The sequence below is a fragment of the Camelus dromedarius genome, chromosome 7 (genome assembly GCF_036321535.1).
Source record: "Camelus dromedarius isolate mCamDro1 chromosome 7, mCamDro1.pat, whole genome shotgun sequence".
Classification (NCBI taxonomy): domain Eukaryota; kingdom Metazoa; phylum Chordata; class Mammalia; order Artiodactyla; family Camelidae; genus Camelus; species Camelus dromedarius.
The window spans coordinates 13,112,616-13,128,576 of record NC_087442.1 but is presented as its reverse complement, the minus strand read 5'-3'; the positions used below and the strand labels follow the sequence as shown (position 1 = coordinate 13,128,576).

Genomic DNA, 15,961 nt, shown 5'->3' with positions numbered 1-15,961 from the left:
ATAGCGGTTGGCAGTGCCTGGTGGGAAAAGAGACTTGGAAAATTACTCAGAGGAATTCCATGCTGACCAACCTGCCGTGTAACTTTTCCAGCTTCCATTTAGTCGAAAGGGAAAGACATGCTGTGAAGGTGAAGTGAGGCTGAAACTTGTGAAAAAGTACCTCAGTGAAAGGAATAATTGCAGGCTGTAAGGAAGGGCAGACACAGGAATATTTTCTGAGGCTAGTACTCAAGCCAGGCTGCACAGCAGGATCTTGTGGACCTTTAAAGAAATCTAATTTATCTTTTTATCAAAGTAGTACATGGACACTTTTTTTTTTAAGTGAATATGATTTTAAGTTAATAGTACTAAAGGATGTATACTTTTAAAAAGAAAAACATCAGTCCTTCATTCCTGTTCCTTGGAGACAAACATTTAAGTTTTTAAACCTGAAGTGTACAGTTTGATGAAGTTTTACATCTTTATCCACCCAACCCCTCCCAGATCAAGATCTAGACCATTTCCAGCACCTTTGAATATTTCCTGGTACCCCTGCCCAGTTAATACTCCCCCCCTCCCAAAACCACTATCCAGACTTCTGTCACCATCAATTAGTTTCAAGGTAACCACTTTAAATTACTGTTTCTTCTCGTATTTGTCTCCATATTTCTCAGTAATAAGTGGACACCACTATCCCTTGGTTTGCCAACTTTGGACAGTAATTAGGAGCTTCCTTCCTAGTGTGATAGATCGAGGTTCACTCTCTTACTCTCCTTCCTCACCAAGAGAAGCTGAAAAACTCTCAGATTTCCGGGCCCCAGCACCACACCACCCACCCTGAGCACCCGGGTCTTTTAAGCTTCACAGGTGATTCTAATTGGCACCCTGCCCAGAGGTCCCCAAGCCAGTGGTACTTGGCCCTGAAGCTGATGTTAAACCAACCCGATGCGCCAGACTCGGATGTTCACCAAGAAAGGCTTTGAAGTGAATTGAAACGGAACATGTCATCAGACTCTGGGGCTGATTTGTAGCTGGAATAAGGAGAAAGCCATGAGAAACACCGAAGTGTTTCTAGGATTTTTGTTGCTCATCAAGTGTTTTCTTAGGACTCTCCGCCCCTCCCAGGCGGCCACATATCCTGTGCAAGCTCTTAGTTTAAATGGACCGGTAAAGGTTTCTCTGTTTGAGAGGAGTCTGGATGCCCAGTCTGCCTTGAAAGAACAGCTGGGTTTGCCCATGACGGCTGCTCAGAACCAGGATCAGCCAGAGGCAGTCTACTGAGTTCGAAGAAGGCTCTCCCGGCTGGAGACTAAACAAACCCTCCCCCCCACCTTGCAGCCACTCCCTCTCGCCTGAAGGCCCTTCACTGAACCTGAACACAGAAGTCGTCAGGCTGGCATCCCCATGGTTGTGGTTGGAAGAGCTGCCCACATTTCTGATTTCCTTCCTCACTCGGACCCCAAGGTCTGTGGAGGCTTCACCCAGATGGCTCTGTCCTCTCTGCATCTTCCCAGCCTTGGGCATCAGCTGGTCGGAGGCCCCACCAGCCCCACGTGCCAGTCTCTGCAAAGAACTTAGGCTCTGCCAGCTCCCGGGGCAGGGACGGGAACCCCTTCCTCTCTCCCCCGGGCCGGCCACTCCTCCTGTGCTGCCCTCCACAGATGTCAGTGTGCCCAGCCGCCAGGAAGTGGCATTTATAGCAACGATGTTATTGCTGCCAAATCCTTTTGCCACAAGATGGGAGACCCACTTCATCAGTCTTCGTGGGTCAATGAGAACCCGGGTTGGAATCACCTGTGACCGTTAATCCTTTCTGTTCCTCTGTGACTGAAAGGGTGTGGACACGGGACTAAGCAGGTAAGAGAGGGGATGGGAAATGACCTTTTAATGAGGGAGAAATTGAGGCTCAGGATGCTAAAAACAAAAAGGAAACTCAAGATCACGAAACAAATCCACTTCAGCAGCTGGAGAAAGAAATGGGCGTGGAAGGTCCCCTTTTCCTCGGATGCGCTCTTCCTGTGCCAGAAGTCCGTCCCTGGTTCACTGAGGCAGGGCCACTGAGCAGAGCAGGGAGACTTGGAGGCCTGGGTCCAGGAAAGAGGCTGCTCCAGCTCTCAACCTGGGCTCCCCCAGGGGCTGTGTGCCCCCAGTAGGCTCAGGATGGGTGGAACCCAGGTCACTTGGTCCCCTTGGCACAGACCCAGGGTCTGGGGGAGGAACAGTCCAAAGCCACAAGCTTGCCTTTCTCCAGGCCCCCGCAGTCGAGATCCGGCTCATCCTGGTCTTTCTCCGGGAGTCTGGGGAAGGCAAGAGGAAGGGGCGGCACTCAGAATGACAGGGCCTCCCAGCCTGTGTGCCTGCTGCCTGGGTATCCCTGGGATTGCTGCATGGAGCCCGGAGGCCTGGAAAGAGCCCTGGGGTAGGCATCATGAGGATGCACCCCAAGCTGTCAGTTGTGTGGTGACTGGTGACCCGCCAAACCTCTCTAATCAGCACAGCCCTTACCTGTAGAACAGGGTGACCATCCTGCTTGGGTAAATGCCCTGGGGGACTCAAGCAAGGTGATAGGGGCTGAACCTTAGGACAGGTGGCAGGGAAGGCCTCCAGCCCTCTTTGGTGCTATAATGTCACTCTGGTCACACTGGGGAGCCCATGGCAGTGTGTTGGGGACAGAGGAGGCCACCCCCCAGGCCCACAGTCACTCACAGCTGGGGAGGCAGGGGGCTCCCATCGATCCAGTGCCAGCCCTGGGGGCCTCGTCGGGCCCCCACCCAGGAGTAGTTGGTGACTGGGTATCTGCTCAGGAAGTCCTGAGGGCAAAAAGTAGCTGGTCATTCATCTCTGGACACTGGTACAGCTCACCTGGGGTTTCCATCCCCCGTACCCATGCCCCATGCCCCAGGCTTCTGCATGTTTCCAGCTCCCAAAGCCAGAGAAGAACTCGATTCAGCCCAACTCTCCCAAACACCAGGAACTGGGAAGCTGTATTTGATACTTGCTGGTTGCCAGGCACCGTGCTCAGGACTGGGAACCAGAAATGGGGGCGAGCCCATCTCAGCCCTCACGGGGAGAGAGAATGAGATCGCCAACCCCCAAGAGCAACGCACTGTGGGTACTGAGTGGACAGAGAAGCGGGGAAGAGGGTGAAGGACCCGAGCAAAGCTAGGCGGCTACAAAGCCCATCTGCGTGACCCACAGCAAATAGCCTCAGGGGGCAGGAGTCGAGAGTTAGGGGCGATTAGGCTGCAGAGGTGGTCGGGGAGCAGATGGTCAACAGTACAACAGCCAGCAAGAGCATAAACTAGATTGCACCCAGTAAAGACCATTAAAAACAAGGGCGAGTATGAAGTCCACGGAGTAACGTGGGGGCAAAGTTCCAGCACATGAAGGGTGCCAGGAAGTGGAAAAGCTATGGCGTGACTGTAAGAATGAAAAAGTGTGTGTGCACATGGACAGAAACGCACAAGGAATAGCAAAAACCAAAACTAGTGTGTTAGAGAGCTATCAGAGACACTCTTCTCTTTTAAATATTTGTCCTCAATGTCATGTTGTTTTAGCAACAAATTAAAGCCAAAAAAAAACCAAAACTGTATTTGAAAATTTTCAACCTGGAAAGAGATATTTCAATATTGCAAGTCCTCATGCGGGGACTTGGCCGGGGTGGGGGCAGCGGGGCTGGCGCAGTCCACACCAGCCCAGCCTCCGGAGCATAAGCTGTGCTTCGTCACAAGAGCGGCCACGTCATTCCTGTCACTCGGATGGGTAATTCCACTTTGGGCAAGAAATCCAAGAACACAAAGGGGAGAAAATAAACTTTCCCAAAATTACCACAGTGCTATTTATAAAGAAAAAATGGAAACTGCCCAAATACTCAGCATCAGGAAATAACTAGGCAAATGATGGGATGTCAACATCATGGAAAATTACAGTGCTGTTAAGGATTAAGCACACAGAAGATGTCCTTATGCAAGAGAGCATAAACACGCAATCATGCCAAGTGGAAAAATGCAGACTGCGCCAACAAGCACACAGCGCTCACAACACCAAGAAGCATACATTCACTTTGGTGATGGTGAGAGGTGGCCTGGCACAAATGAATGTGACGAATGTTCAGTTCTTCCCTAGGTAAGTGTTTCCGTCGACAGAGACGAAAGCTTGATATTTAACCCTGGGGATTAGAAAGCAAGCTCCAGAGTGTTGCCCGTCCCCTTGGGGCCACCTCGATTCAGCCTTCAGGTCTCAGTTTAACGGTCACTTCCTGTAGGGACATCACACCAATCCCCTCCCCTGTGCCGCCACAACCTTCATAGTTTAGAACATGGGATGTGGCATTTGACTAGCTTGCTTCCTTGTCAATTTCCTGAATCAGACAGTGAACATGGTGAGGAGCGGGGGCCTGACTTACTCACCAATGACCATTAGAATCCAGCACATAGTAGGCCAGCTGAACAAAACTGCTCCCAAGTGTCACTGCCAATCACCAGCAAGGGCCACAGGGAACACATGGGCTGTCAGGCCAACCTTGCGCCCAGAAGTATCAGTGCAGGGCCATCCTCCCCTCAAGGGAGCACCAGCTGGTCAACCACCAGGAAAAGACGCCAGAAGGAGCTTCCAGGCTGAAGGGCCCCTTCTGAAATCCCACAGTGCAGATGGCATGTGAAAGTGGAAAGGGCCAGTGAGGACAGCTAAGGCACAGGTGGCCTCGCCTGGGCTGGTTATTTCCTTTCTGGCTGGGCTCCGTGGGCTGGGGCCTGCAGGCAAGGCTAAGCAGCAGCTCTGGAGGGGATGAGAAGGAACCTGGGCTAGCTCGGAGCTGAGAGTCAGCGGGCAGAGCAGACCCAAGCATCTCGCTGCCGTGGCTGCAGCAGACCCGGGGCTCCTGCTGGCCAGCACTGTCCTCCTGGGAGCCATCAGCCGCCTGTTCAGGAAGGCACACCAGAGCTCAAAGCTTCTCTCCAGGCTGAGAAGGGGGTTATCACTATGGAAAGTAGAGCTTTGGGGACAGGCCCCCAACTCCATATTCAAATTCTAGTACTGTGACTTGTATGCTCACCAACCCCAAGCAAGTCACCAACCTTTCAGAGTTTCTGTGTGGTCCTCTGTAAAATGGGGGGGGGGGGGGATGTTTGTAATGAGGCCTGAGATAATGTGGATAAAGCCAGGGGCGTGTAATCTCCAGTCTGCTGGGTGGTGTGCAAAGCTTTGTGCCCACCCCCAACACACGGGACCTCATGTGATGCTTGGCATTGCCAAGGTGACCCTGCCCTTCTCTCTGTCCTAGCCTCAGGCCAGCTGGGCCCCCTCCCCTAACCTGGGGCCTCCTGGTGACCTGAGCCATGGCCTATCCCTGCCCAGCCCCACCCACTCCAGTCTGTCCCTTTTTTCCCTTGCAACTCAGACTCCATTAACCTGTTCTCATTGTTAGCAAAAATTATGGTGTGGGAAAATCATTGTCTAGAGAAATAAGTAACTTTCAGAAACTTCTACATCTGGGGCCTCTGCTGCCTTTGGCTGGTGCTTCTCCAATTTTGCTTCTGCTACGGGAGGTGGGGAATGAGATCCTGAGCAGAATTGACTTGAAATCTCATATTTTACATCTTAAAATTAAAGTAAATTATTTTCTATGCTTTCATACATTTGTTTTTTTTAAAAAAAATCATAGTAAAATATATGTATCAGAAAATTTACCATTTCAACCATTTTTAAGTGTATAATTCAGTGGCGTTATGTTCATTTGCACTGTTGTGTGACCATCACCCCCATTCCTCTCCAGAGCTTTTTCATCCTCCCCGACTGAAACTCTGTCCCCATTAAACAGCTCCCACTTCCCCTCCCACCCTCCGCAACCACCATTCTACTTTCTCCATACACTTCTGCTTTAATATTTAAGTGTTTTAAACTATAAATTTGAGTCCTCTGATATATCTTTATTTGTATTTTCATCTTTGTACACTCAGGATGTGCTTACAGTCAATATGTACATTGCAGGAAGCTTCTTCCTCCCCCAACCCTGCAAAACAAAGCTGTTCTTAAACCAGTGGTGCTTGAATCTAATGACTGATGGCACCAGAGGAGCTGAAACTCTCTTTTTCTCTAACCATGAGCAAAACCATCTTGGGGAGGATGAGATGTGTGTACTGGCTCCTCAGCAAGCCCCCGGGGTTTGCAGCCTGGCCTTTGCCAGCAGGCCCAGCCCCCTTATCAGCCTCCAGCCTGACCTTCGCTGCTCTTCCCCACCGCTACCTCAGAGCCCCCAGGAACTTCTGGCTCCACAGTCATCATTTTCCAGATTTTAATTGCCTGAGACCCCACATCTCCACTTTGGTCTTTCTGCAAGGGGCTTTTTGGAAGCTCCTTCTTGGAAAAAGCATATCTAAATTTTGTGACATATTTTCTGAATATATACTTGTGTTATAAATGATTGATCCTGTATGCTTAGTTTTAAAAGAAATCTTTATCATAAGCTTATTTGCAGTTTGGGTAGTCAGGCCATCTCCCTCCTTGAAGGACCCTCAGCCACGGGGAGGCCATTTGTTCAGCCAAGGTATGAGGTCATTGTGGCCTAGACCTGTCAAATGAGGGCAGGGACCTTTTATTTCACCAGTCTTCTGATGACACTTGCTGTGCTCAGTGGGTCTGTCTTAGGAAAGGGGCTGTTAAGTTCCTATCCGGCTTGGTCCCCTTCCCAGTTCCAGACACTCTCTAGGGACCTGTCAGGTTCCCGCTGGCCTTCATTTTGCAGATGCAACCAGGTTGGGCCGGGCAGAAACTGTTACATACTGATCTCTTGCTTTAATGGGCTACGATTCTGCTAGCATTTCCCTCTAGTCCTAGCACACACTTTTTGTAGAACATTTAGAAGATTTAAAAAAGCTTTCAAGAAGCAGAAGGAAAAAAATCATTCATAATCCTGCCTCCAGGGGTAACCACTCTTAATCTATTTCCTTTCAGTATCTTTTCTTTGCATATATATCTACCATATTGGAATCACTGATAATGATTTTTTTTTCAATCTGCATTGCATCCTTTTCATTTCCCTAAGCTTTCTGAAAAATATATGTTATCCTTGGAAATAAAACAATCCACGTTCACAGTAAAACACTTTCTCCAGCAAATTTTTATATCCTCTTCCAGAAGACTCTCCCAGAGAAAGGAAAAAGACAGAAACCGCATTCCCTGTTTTGTGAAGTGGAATACTTTTGATTTCAGGACTGGGTAGGAAATAAAACTTCACGCATGTGAAAATCTTAAGTAAAATATTATCAAGTCAAATACAGAAGTATTTCGGGAAGGGAAAAATCATGGCTAAATAAGCCTTATCACAAGAGGACAAGAATTTTAAAAAATCAGTCTGATTCACCTCAAGATTAAAGGAAGAAACAAAAAAAGATGTTACTATCTTAATGTATCCAAAAAGGTATCCAATGAAATTAGACTCATTCATGTTTAAAACTCTTAGTAAGATAAGAATAGAAGGGAACTTCCTTAACTGATAATAGAAAAGGTTGATAAGAATGGAAGGAGATAATGTTAGCAAAATTTTGGAAGCTAGACAACTTTAATTGGCTTCCAGACCCCAGAAAGCTTAGTGATTTTTCAAGGAAAGGGTAGAGTGGGAGGAAGCTGAGAAATGCGCTAGTTTGTATTGAGAAGCCCCCAAATGCTCAAATATTAGAGGCAACAGGTCTCTTTGAAGGCCAAGGTACAGGAAAAGGGGCCTGGAAAAAGGACTGGTTGAAAGTATATAAAAGGAGCAGTTGGACCTCTTTCCCATCCTTTAAGATCATCCACATCTCTGTGCAGCCAGGTAGCAGAACTCTTTGGGGAGATAAAGCACACAGGACTTGGGGATTCAGAGCTCCATGTTTGACTGGAGGTTGAGGGTACTTACACTAAAAGGAAGAGATCAAGCATCACATTCTTAGAGGTGAAACCTCTGCTTCCTTCCCCCACTGCCCCTGCAAGGCTGATAGTTTAGTTCACTAAGGAATTGGATGAGTCCCTGCCTGATTTTCCTATTGCAAAGCCTGCCTCTAATAAGACCCAATGCATCTACTCACCCCAACCCCCCGACACAGAGCTTCCAGCCTGCTATCTAGTGCCTTACTCCTAATTACCACAGCTAAGGATCACCAGACATATAAGGACATTTTTAAATATGAAAAAGACCAAAAAAAGAAAAACAAAAAGAAAAGGCACAGAATAATGCACAGTACTTGCAGAAAAATAGAGATAATGCAGGGAGCAGAAGAAAATTTCCAAAATACTATAATTAATATTTAGAATGAGATAAGAGAAGATGTTTCATCCTTGAAACAAGGAAGAGGATACCATAAAAAAGGAACACTTGAAGAACCAAAAAATGTTCTTAAAATTACACATAGGGCAGCAAAAGTAAAAATGAAGAAAAAGATCCACAAAGGAATATCATTGTTAAATTTCTGAACACTGAGTAAGAACAAAGGTGAAGATGCTGAAATTCTCCAGAGTAGGGGTGGAGGGACATACAGAGGATTGGGAATCAGAGTGACTGAGACTTATTAACGGCAAGACTAAAAGTTTGAAGGCAATGGAGCAAAACCGGCACAATTCTGGGGGACAACTATTTCTTAGAATTCTATCCAAGCCAAGTTATCAATTGAATGAGAGGTTAGAATAAAAGTATCTTTAGATATGAAAGGTCTCAAGAATTTTTTTCTAGGAAATTTACAGAGGATGTGCTTCACCAGGAAAAGACACGGTCTCTAGGACACAAGGGATCTCACACAGGAAAGAGGCAAATGCGTACGGAGAATGAAGGCAAAAGAAATTCCAGGACAATAGCTGTGTTGCAGACTGGTCGCTACCAGTCCAGAGAGGGGCAGAAAAAAGAGGACTCCAAGAGGCGGTCTGGCCAACTCCCTGAGCTTCTTCACTTTACTTTAGGTTTCTGGTTTTTTTTCTCCTGGTCCATGCTGCCTCGTCCACCTTGACTTTTGGTCACATCCTCTTGTCATGTACACTCAAAGCATTGTGCACCCTCCCTTCAAAGCACAGATCAGTATGGTGATTAAACATCTATTTCTGTGGTTTCTTGATTAATGTCTGCCTCACTCACTGCTCTTAGTCATGTGAAGGTGGAAGCTGTTCTGTTCTGGGGTTTCATTGTATCCCCAGTGCCAATTGCAGGTGTCCAAAAAATTTTTACAAAAGCAATGACCAAAGGAATGCTGCATTTTCATGCCTATCAGGCAGCTAATATAAATTCTTGGCAACTGCCCTAAGTTAAATAAAATTAAAGCAAGGGCTAGAACTGCTTTTTTTTTTTTCTTAATGAAGTCACTGGGGATTAAACCCAGGACCCCACGTACGCCAAGCATGCACTCTACCACTGAGCTATACCCCCAATCCTCTGGATCTGGTTTACAGGTCCTTTTTTGTAGCCATTTTCAAACCCATTGACTGGATTATCACAGCAAATTGTCACATCCCTGAGAACAGAGTATACTACCCTGTCCCTTTGATGTTGGGCTTGGCCATGTTCTTTGCTTTGGCCAATGGAATGTTATCAGACATGCCACGGGCAGCTTATGAAGAGTTTCTCTCAGGAAGAACAAGAGACTCATGGAGCAAACACAAACCCAACCAGTAGGCTCAAGCTAAACCTAGCCAATCTGCATCCAGAAGCTAAGCTGTGCCGCCAAACCCAGCCCAGATCAGCCCATCAACAGTCCTCCCACAGACCAACAATCAAGAAAAATGCTTAATGTCTTAAGTCACTGACTTTTGGAGTGATCTGTTGCCCAGCATTATTATGGCAATACCTGACTAGTATACCTACTAAATGTAATATCTTTTCCATACAGTCCACATAAATTTCCTCCCAGAGATGACACAGGTGTCTCCCCCATTGACCAGCCAGCACAGGCAGGTTCCTGAGCTCACTGTTCACTGGTTGGCCACCAGGCTGGACAGTAGCATCCCTGCTCCATCCTTCTCAGCTCTACCTCCAGTTCTTAGAATGCAGAGTAAACTGAAGACCTTAGAGCCCTGACTTTGGTCCTCCTGAAAGTCACTTTATTTCTCCAGGCCTTGGTGACTTTTTCTGTACTGTAGAGTTGGACTAGATCTTTGAGATTCCTTGCAGGGCTAGGAATCTGCAATGTGTAATGATAGCCACGCCCCTCTCCTGCCCACCTGTCCCCCTCCTCACCTGGGTGTGGTTCAGCAGAGGGAGGGTGGCATGGTGGGCTGAGCAGAAGGCCCGGCTGGCCTCCCAGGCCTCAGCTTCGGTGGAGACGTAGTAGCAGTGCCCCTCGGACCACATCCAGCCCTGGGGGCATGGCAGGCACCTGGCCCCTGCTAGAACAGAGACCACCAGGGAGCCATAGGGTAAACTGGACAGAGTTGAAGGTACGCAAGTTAAAAAATTGAAATCTGCCTGCCGCCTTGGCTGAGGGAGCAAATCTGGAGACATGGAACTGGTGGGGCAAGCAGGGCAGGTGGCCCAGGGAGGGCTGGACAGCTTGTGCACAAGACCACAGGCAGGGCAGCTGTCCCCTGTCAGAAGAGGCTCTTCTCTCTCACCTTTGCTCAATGAGCCTGTGTCTTCCTGCTGCATCTGCCCAGTGGGGATGTCTTTTTCTAATTCTCACAAAGGTGCTGGAAGAACTAGACATTGTGCTGCAGGAGTAGGGAGGAGAGGGGACCAGGGGGAGGCGCCATACCTACTTTCGAGGCCAGGACCACGACGGCCACGGTGGACACCGCCAGGAACACGGCCATGACTGCCAGGGCCCAGTGCAGGGACCTCAGGTACATGGGCAGCCCTGCAGGCGGGGAAGGGACAACCAGGAGACAGAGGTTAGGAGACCATCCCAACTCAGGACCATGCTGACTCCTACACCAACATTGCACCCACCCCCTCAGCCCAAAATACCAGGATAAATCACTCAATTTAGGTCAGAAGGTCAGTTTGGGAGAAAAATGCTAGAAGATATTCTACTTCTTAAATAAACTAGAAGATATAAGACTCTCTTCAAGAAAGAGAATAGTTGACTAACAACCATTTACTGAACACCCGACGTGCATGAGACGCAGGGCACAAACAGCACCAAGGATGGAGCAAGGGCCCTGCACCCGCAGAGATAACGGGACAAGCCAAGGTGCCAAGAGGTCACATTCCCACAAGACAGGAACAAGGGCCAGATCTGGAGTTCGACAGACCCCCAAATTCAAGTTCAAGTCCTGACTCCATGGACCCCTCAAATGTTCCTGGTGTTTTCCCATTTTCACATTGGAATCACACCTGCCTCTTCTGTCTCTCTCGGTCACTGGAAGCCACTAATGAAGCATCGTGCAGAGAGTGCTTTGCAGGCTGTAGAGCACTAGACAGATGTGAGCTGTCAGCTGCTCAAGGACCCAGGGGACCAGATGGCTGGAGTGAGGCTACAGAGGGCAAAGGGACACAGGAGGATCTCTAGGTGGAAAGAGAGGCGCAAAGGCTCAGAGATAGAGTACATTCAGATGCCACATCCTGCCTTGTTGATGGAGTAACTGGGGAGGCCAGAGGAGAAAACTTGGAGAAAAACATAGTAAACGCTTAATCACAGCCATCAACAGTTATAAGCAACTTTCCACCCAGAAAGACATACCCATCTGAAGTAACCAAGCACTCAGGATTTGATCTCTGCCATGACCCAGAGTGTGAAATCACTCAGAGCCAACAACTTGCCTCCAGGGGCCCAAGATCCACCCAGATGTTGGGGATGAGGACCAGGAATGCACATAATCAATGTAAGGGTCCTAAGAACTCAATTATCATATTTGCCAAAGCCTGAAACAGCAGAGGTAATTCTATTATTTTGAAAAGACTAATTCCATTTAAAAAACCATGTACAGTGAAATCTAAAAAAAAAAAAAAAAGATTCAAATGAACTTATTTACAAAACAGAAATATACTCACAAATATAGAAAACAAATTTATGGTTACCAAGGGGAAAGCGGGGGTGAGGGGAGACATAAATTAGGAGTTTGGGATTAACATATATACACTACTACATATAAAATAGATAAACAACAGGGACCTACTATATAGCACAGGGAGCTATAGTCAATATCTTGTAATAACCTTTAATGGAAAAGAATCTGAGAAAGAATATATATGTATATATGTATGTATATATAACTGTACATCAACTATACTTCAATTTAAAAAGTGATATTGTAAAATAAATACATGAATACATTTTTAAAAATTAAAAAAAAAAAAGTCTTGTACACCTGTGGCACTGAGGGCTGCAAGGATGACCTTGGAAATGGGCCCCGGCAGTCATCTGTCCTCCCAAAACTTCTAGGCATAAAGAAGTCCCACCCATTCCTTTCAAATGCAATTCTTAATTACACAAGTAACACAAACATATTCTTGTGGTTAAGAAATGAATGTACAGATGAAGTTAAAATCCTCTGTCAACCCCCGTCTGCTCCCTGCCCCCAGTCCTGGACCTTCTCCTCTTTAATCTAATTTCTCTCAGTGCCGGTAAACTCACCCAGGTCCAGCTCCTAAGGGGTTTCACCTCCACGAGAGACTGGTGACATGACACTGATAACAGACACTCCCTCCTCCTCAGCGTCTTCCCTTCTGCCCCATTCTCTAGCATCAGCCCAATTTTCTCCTCTTATCTGGGACTGACACCTCTGATGTCACATCCTTTGCTTGCCCACCACTCATCCCATCCCATCACAGTTTCTACACCCGGACCGCCTCTCCCACCCCACAACTGAAACACCACCTGCTTCCTCCTAGTCAGATCCCACTGCAGGGGCGGAGCCAGGTTTTTCGAGACTTACAATTTATTCAATTATAGGGGGTTGGGGAGGGGGGCATCTTAAAAAATAGAATACAAACTTCCAAATACAAAGTTGGGCACCAGGACTCAGCCCTCCTGCCACTGAGAGCCCTGCTTATGTCCTCGCCTTCACAGAAACCTACTTCTGCTGATGGCCTCTGCTCCTCAGCTGGGGAGACTATCCTGGATTTATAGGAGGGTCCAATGTAATCACAAGGGTCCTTATAGATGGAAGAGGGAGGTAGGACCGAAGAGTCAGAGAGATGGCAGTGGGAGGATTCAGACTAACATTGGCTGGCTTTGAATACAGAGAGGGCCATGAGCTAAGGAAATCCTTAGTGCTTAGAAGCTAGAAAAGGTAAGGAAACAATCTTTCGCAGAGTCCCCAGAGAGGATTACGGCCCTCCTGACAACTGGACTTTAGACCATTGAGACCAAATCAGAATTCAGACTTACAAAACTGCAAGATAATAAATTAGTGTCATTTTAAGCCTCTAACTTAATATCAATTTGTTATAGCAGCACCAGAAAGCAAATATACCTGTCATGCAGAAAATGTGCTCACACAAAACTCTGCAAAAGTTCCTGATGATCTGAGTCCTTGAACCCTTGTCTAAGGACCCCTGGCATAGAGGCCATGGGAATCTGGGGTCTGTCTAGCTGGCCTGCCCAACCTCTCAACTGACCAGACTTTTGGTAGTTTGTCTGTTGGGCAGAACTCTAGCCCCTCCTGGTCGCTGTTTCCAACAGTTCTCCAGCTATAAGGGGAGCTACCACCCCAACTCCCACTCAGCTTCCAAGGTTTAGCTGCAGGAAGCTTTCCCATGCCCCCAAGTTCACCTACCACTCTCTTCTGGCTCCCTGTCCAGGCTTGTTTATATCTTTTTCAGGCTCGCTCTTCTTCCCTGCCAACTGCCACCCCCCACCAACAACCCCGCCCCCATGCAACCTAGCACATGGCCCCCAGGAAGTAGTTGCTGAATGGACGAGTGTTTGGGGCAAGTGGTCCTCGATAGATGGTGGATGGAAAGGGGGAGTCTAGGCCTGAGAGGTCGGCTAGCCGAAGCCAGGAGTCGGGAGGTGGCGCTCCAGCCTGAGCCGCTGCCACGGTCAAGTGATCCTGAAAGATCGCCTGGAATTTTTTCCACTTCTGTTTCTTAAAGATGCTGCGTACACTAAGAGGGAATGTGAAAGTTCTTGGAGGGTCGAAGAGGGAGAATTGTCGTTTTATTCGTCTACTGCCAACAGTTTGAATTACAATTACGTAAACCTGGCATCAGAATGGTAGTCTGGGTCCCCTAGCCCCCCGCAGTGGCCGACCGCTGGGTGAAGGAGTGAGGGGCTCAGTCGCGCCAACCTACACCCAGAAGCGCGGCTCCCAGCTTACCTAAGAGTCTTACGACCCGGGGCAGCTTCTTGTCGCGATCCATCTCAGCGCGGGGCAGCAGCGCGGCGTCCTCCTTGCAGCGGCAGCGGCACGTCGGGGAGCCCGGAGACTCGGCGCGCCCCTCGGCGTCGAGGCCGCGCTCCGCCCCAGCTGCGGCCAGCGGCACGCCACGGCTCCACGTGCTGCCCGGGGACGGGGTCAGCCGCGGGAACGGGAGCGCGGGAGAGGTGTGGCGGGAGAAGGCCGGGGACTCGGGCACCGGCACCGTGAGGAAGCGCGTGGAGGGCGCCGGCGAGGGCGCGCGGCTGCCGCCGGCCGCGCCCACGGGCTTCACGCGCACGTCCACCTGCAGTTCCACGGGAGTCCAGGAGCCCGGCGCCGGCTCACCTGACGCGGCCTTGGGCACCAGCTCGGACCCCGGCGCCTCGCCGTCCCGGGACTGCTCGGCCGCGGTGAGGCTCGGCGACGGCGGCTCCGGGCCGACTGACGCCTGGCGGCGAAAGGCGCCGTAGCCCAGGCTGGGTGGCCGCAAGGGTGCGGGGCGAGGCGAGGGCAGCTTCTTCTCCCCCGACAGGTCCTGGCCCTCGTCCGCCACCTCCTTCGCGACCGGAGCCAGCCTCGGGCTGCTCTCGGAACTCTCAGGCCGTCGCTCCTCTGCGGGGACTTGCGGCTGATTCAGCTCCGGGTCCTCGCTTCCCAGGGGCTCCATTGGGAACTCAGCCCGGGCTTGGTCTCCCTCCGACGCCGCCCGGGAGCCCTCCATCAGGCGCGTAGAGCAGCCGAGAGCGGGGCGCACCTGGCCCCAGGTCGGGAGTCAGCTTCCCCTCCCGGGATTGGTCCAGCTGGGTTGCTTAAGTTGTCGAGCCACGCCCCTCTCTGTCACCACACCCCCTTCCACCTCCCAACCAAATACCCCGCTGGGATTGGCTGTAGCTCGGTTCTGTTGGCCACGCCCCTTCAGGGGCCCAGCCTCACGTTAGCGTGGCTCTGGGAAAAGACTGGGGCCTAAGGGTCTGGCCGAGGGGTTACCCAGTAAGACGAAGCTGGGAGCAGGTGCGTCAGGGGGAAAACAGAGCCTAGAATCTCCTCTCTTTTTTGTCCCTGGCCCCATCCATTTCCCCTCCAGCCCTTTGCTATTGTGGTGAGTTTGAGAGTTACTTGGTCAGAGAGCGGTTGCCCAAGCCTGTAGAAATCCTGGGACCTGAAAATTCTGCGGGTCCAAAGAAAATAGAGCGGCTGGAGGAAAAGAAGCAGAGCCGGTTGTTCTGACAATGTACTGGAGGAAGGGCCGCCACACCTGAGAGCACTCTCCCGAGGCAGAAGTCCCAGGGACATCTGTATTAGAGGCCTCACTCCTACTGGGCTAACATAATAAAGACTGAGGAATGGATAAGCTTGAAAATGTGTAGTTTCATGGGGAGAAAAGCCTGGACCCCCGCCAGCCTGGTGTCGTGGAATACAGGGTTCCCAGGCGTGGCTAGTAGTCTTAATATCATTTTTTTTTAATATTTAAAAGAAAATAAAACTTTTACTTTCAAACATATACCAGAACTTAGGTAGATGGTGCTGCCAAACATAGGAATTACACTAAAGAGGTAGAAATTGTTTTGCGAAAGTTATGTATAAACCCATAGTAACTGACATATTCTTTCACTCTTTATATAGTTCACTTTCTTTCACTGGGAAACAAACACATACATTACAGTAGCATGATTTAAAATCTTACCAAACAAAACTCTCACATAATAGTTATATGGAACTACTTTTG

At 49.2% G+C, this 15,961-nt stretch overlaps 1 protein-coding gene across 4 annotated transcripts; it reads right to left on the bottom strand.

Annotated features, from left to right (window-relative positions):
* Positions 1–2,080: 2,080 nt before the first annotated feature.
* KLRG2 (killer cell lectin like receptor G2) lies at positions 2,081–15,010 on the bottom strand. Of its 4 annotated transcripts, none has more exons than XM_031455465.2 (5): positions 14,194–15,010; positions 10,686–10,787; positions 10,172–10,320; positions 2,686–2,789; positions 2,081–2,276 (listed from the first exon to the last, which is right to left on the bottom strand). In XM_031455465.2, the coding sequence occupies exons 1-5, from the start codon at positions 14,954–14,956 to the stop codon at positions 2,156–2,158; spliced, it is 1,239 nt and encodes a 412-aa protein (XP_031311325.2). In that variant the 5' UTR covers positions 14,957–15,010; the 3' UTR covers positions 2,081–2,155. The 4 variants fall into 4 exon arrangements, with proteins under 4 accessions (XP_031311325.2, XP_031311326.2, XP_064343389.1 ...); XM_031455466.2 differs by having other exon boundaries at positions 10,172–10,317; XM_064487319.1 differs by lacking the exon at positions 10,172–10,320 and having other exon boundaries at positions 10,690–10,787.
* Between the last annotated feature and the right edge of the window lie 951 nt (positions 15,011–15,961).

What these genes read in the sequence shown, in the direction of transcription:
- KLRG2 (XM_031455465.2), bottom strand. Translation starts at nt 14,956, where the DNA reads ATGGAGGGCTCCCGGGCGGCGTCGGAGGGAGACCAAGCCCGGGCTGAG. An exon ending in GGTCCTGGCCTCGAAAGTAG is followed by an intron (nt 10,321 to 10,685) that starts GTATGGCGCCTC and finishes TCTCTGTTCTAG; the next exon opens with CAGGGGCCAGGTGCCTGCCA. An exon ending in AGCCCCCTGCCTCCCCAGCT is followed by an intron (nt 2,277 to 2,685) that starts GTGAGTGACTGT and finishes TGCCTTCCCCAG; the next exon opens with ACTCCCGGAGAAAGACCAGG.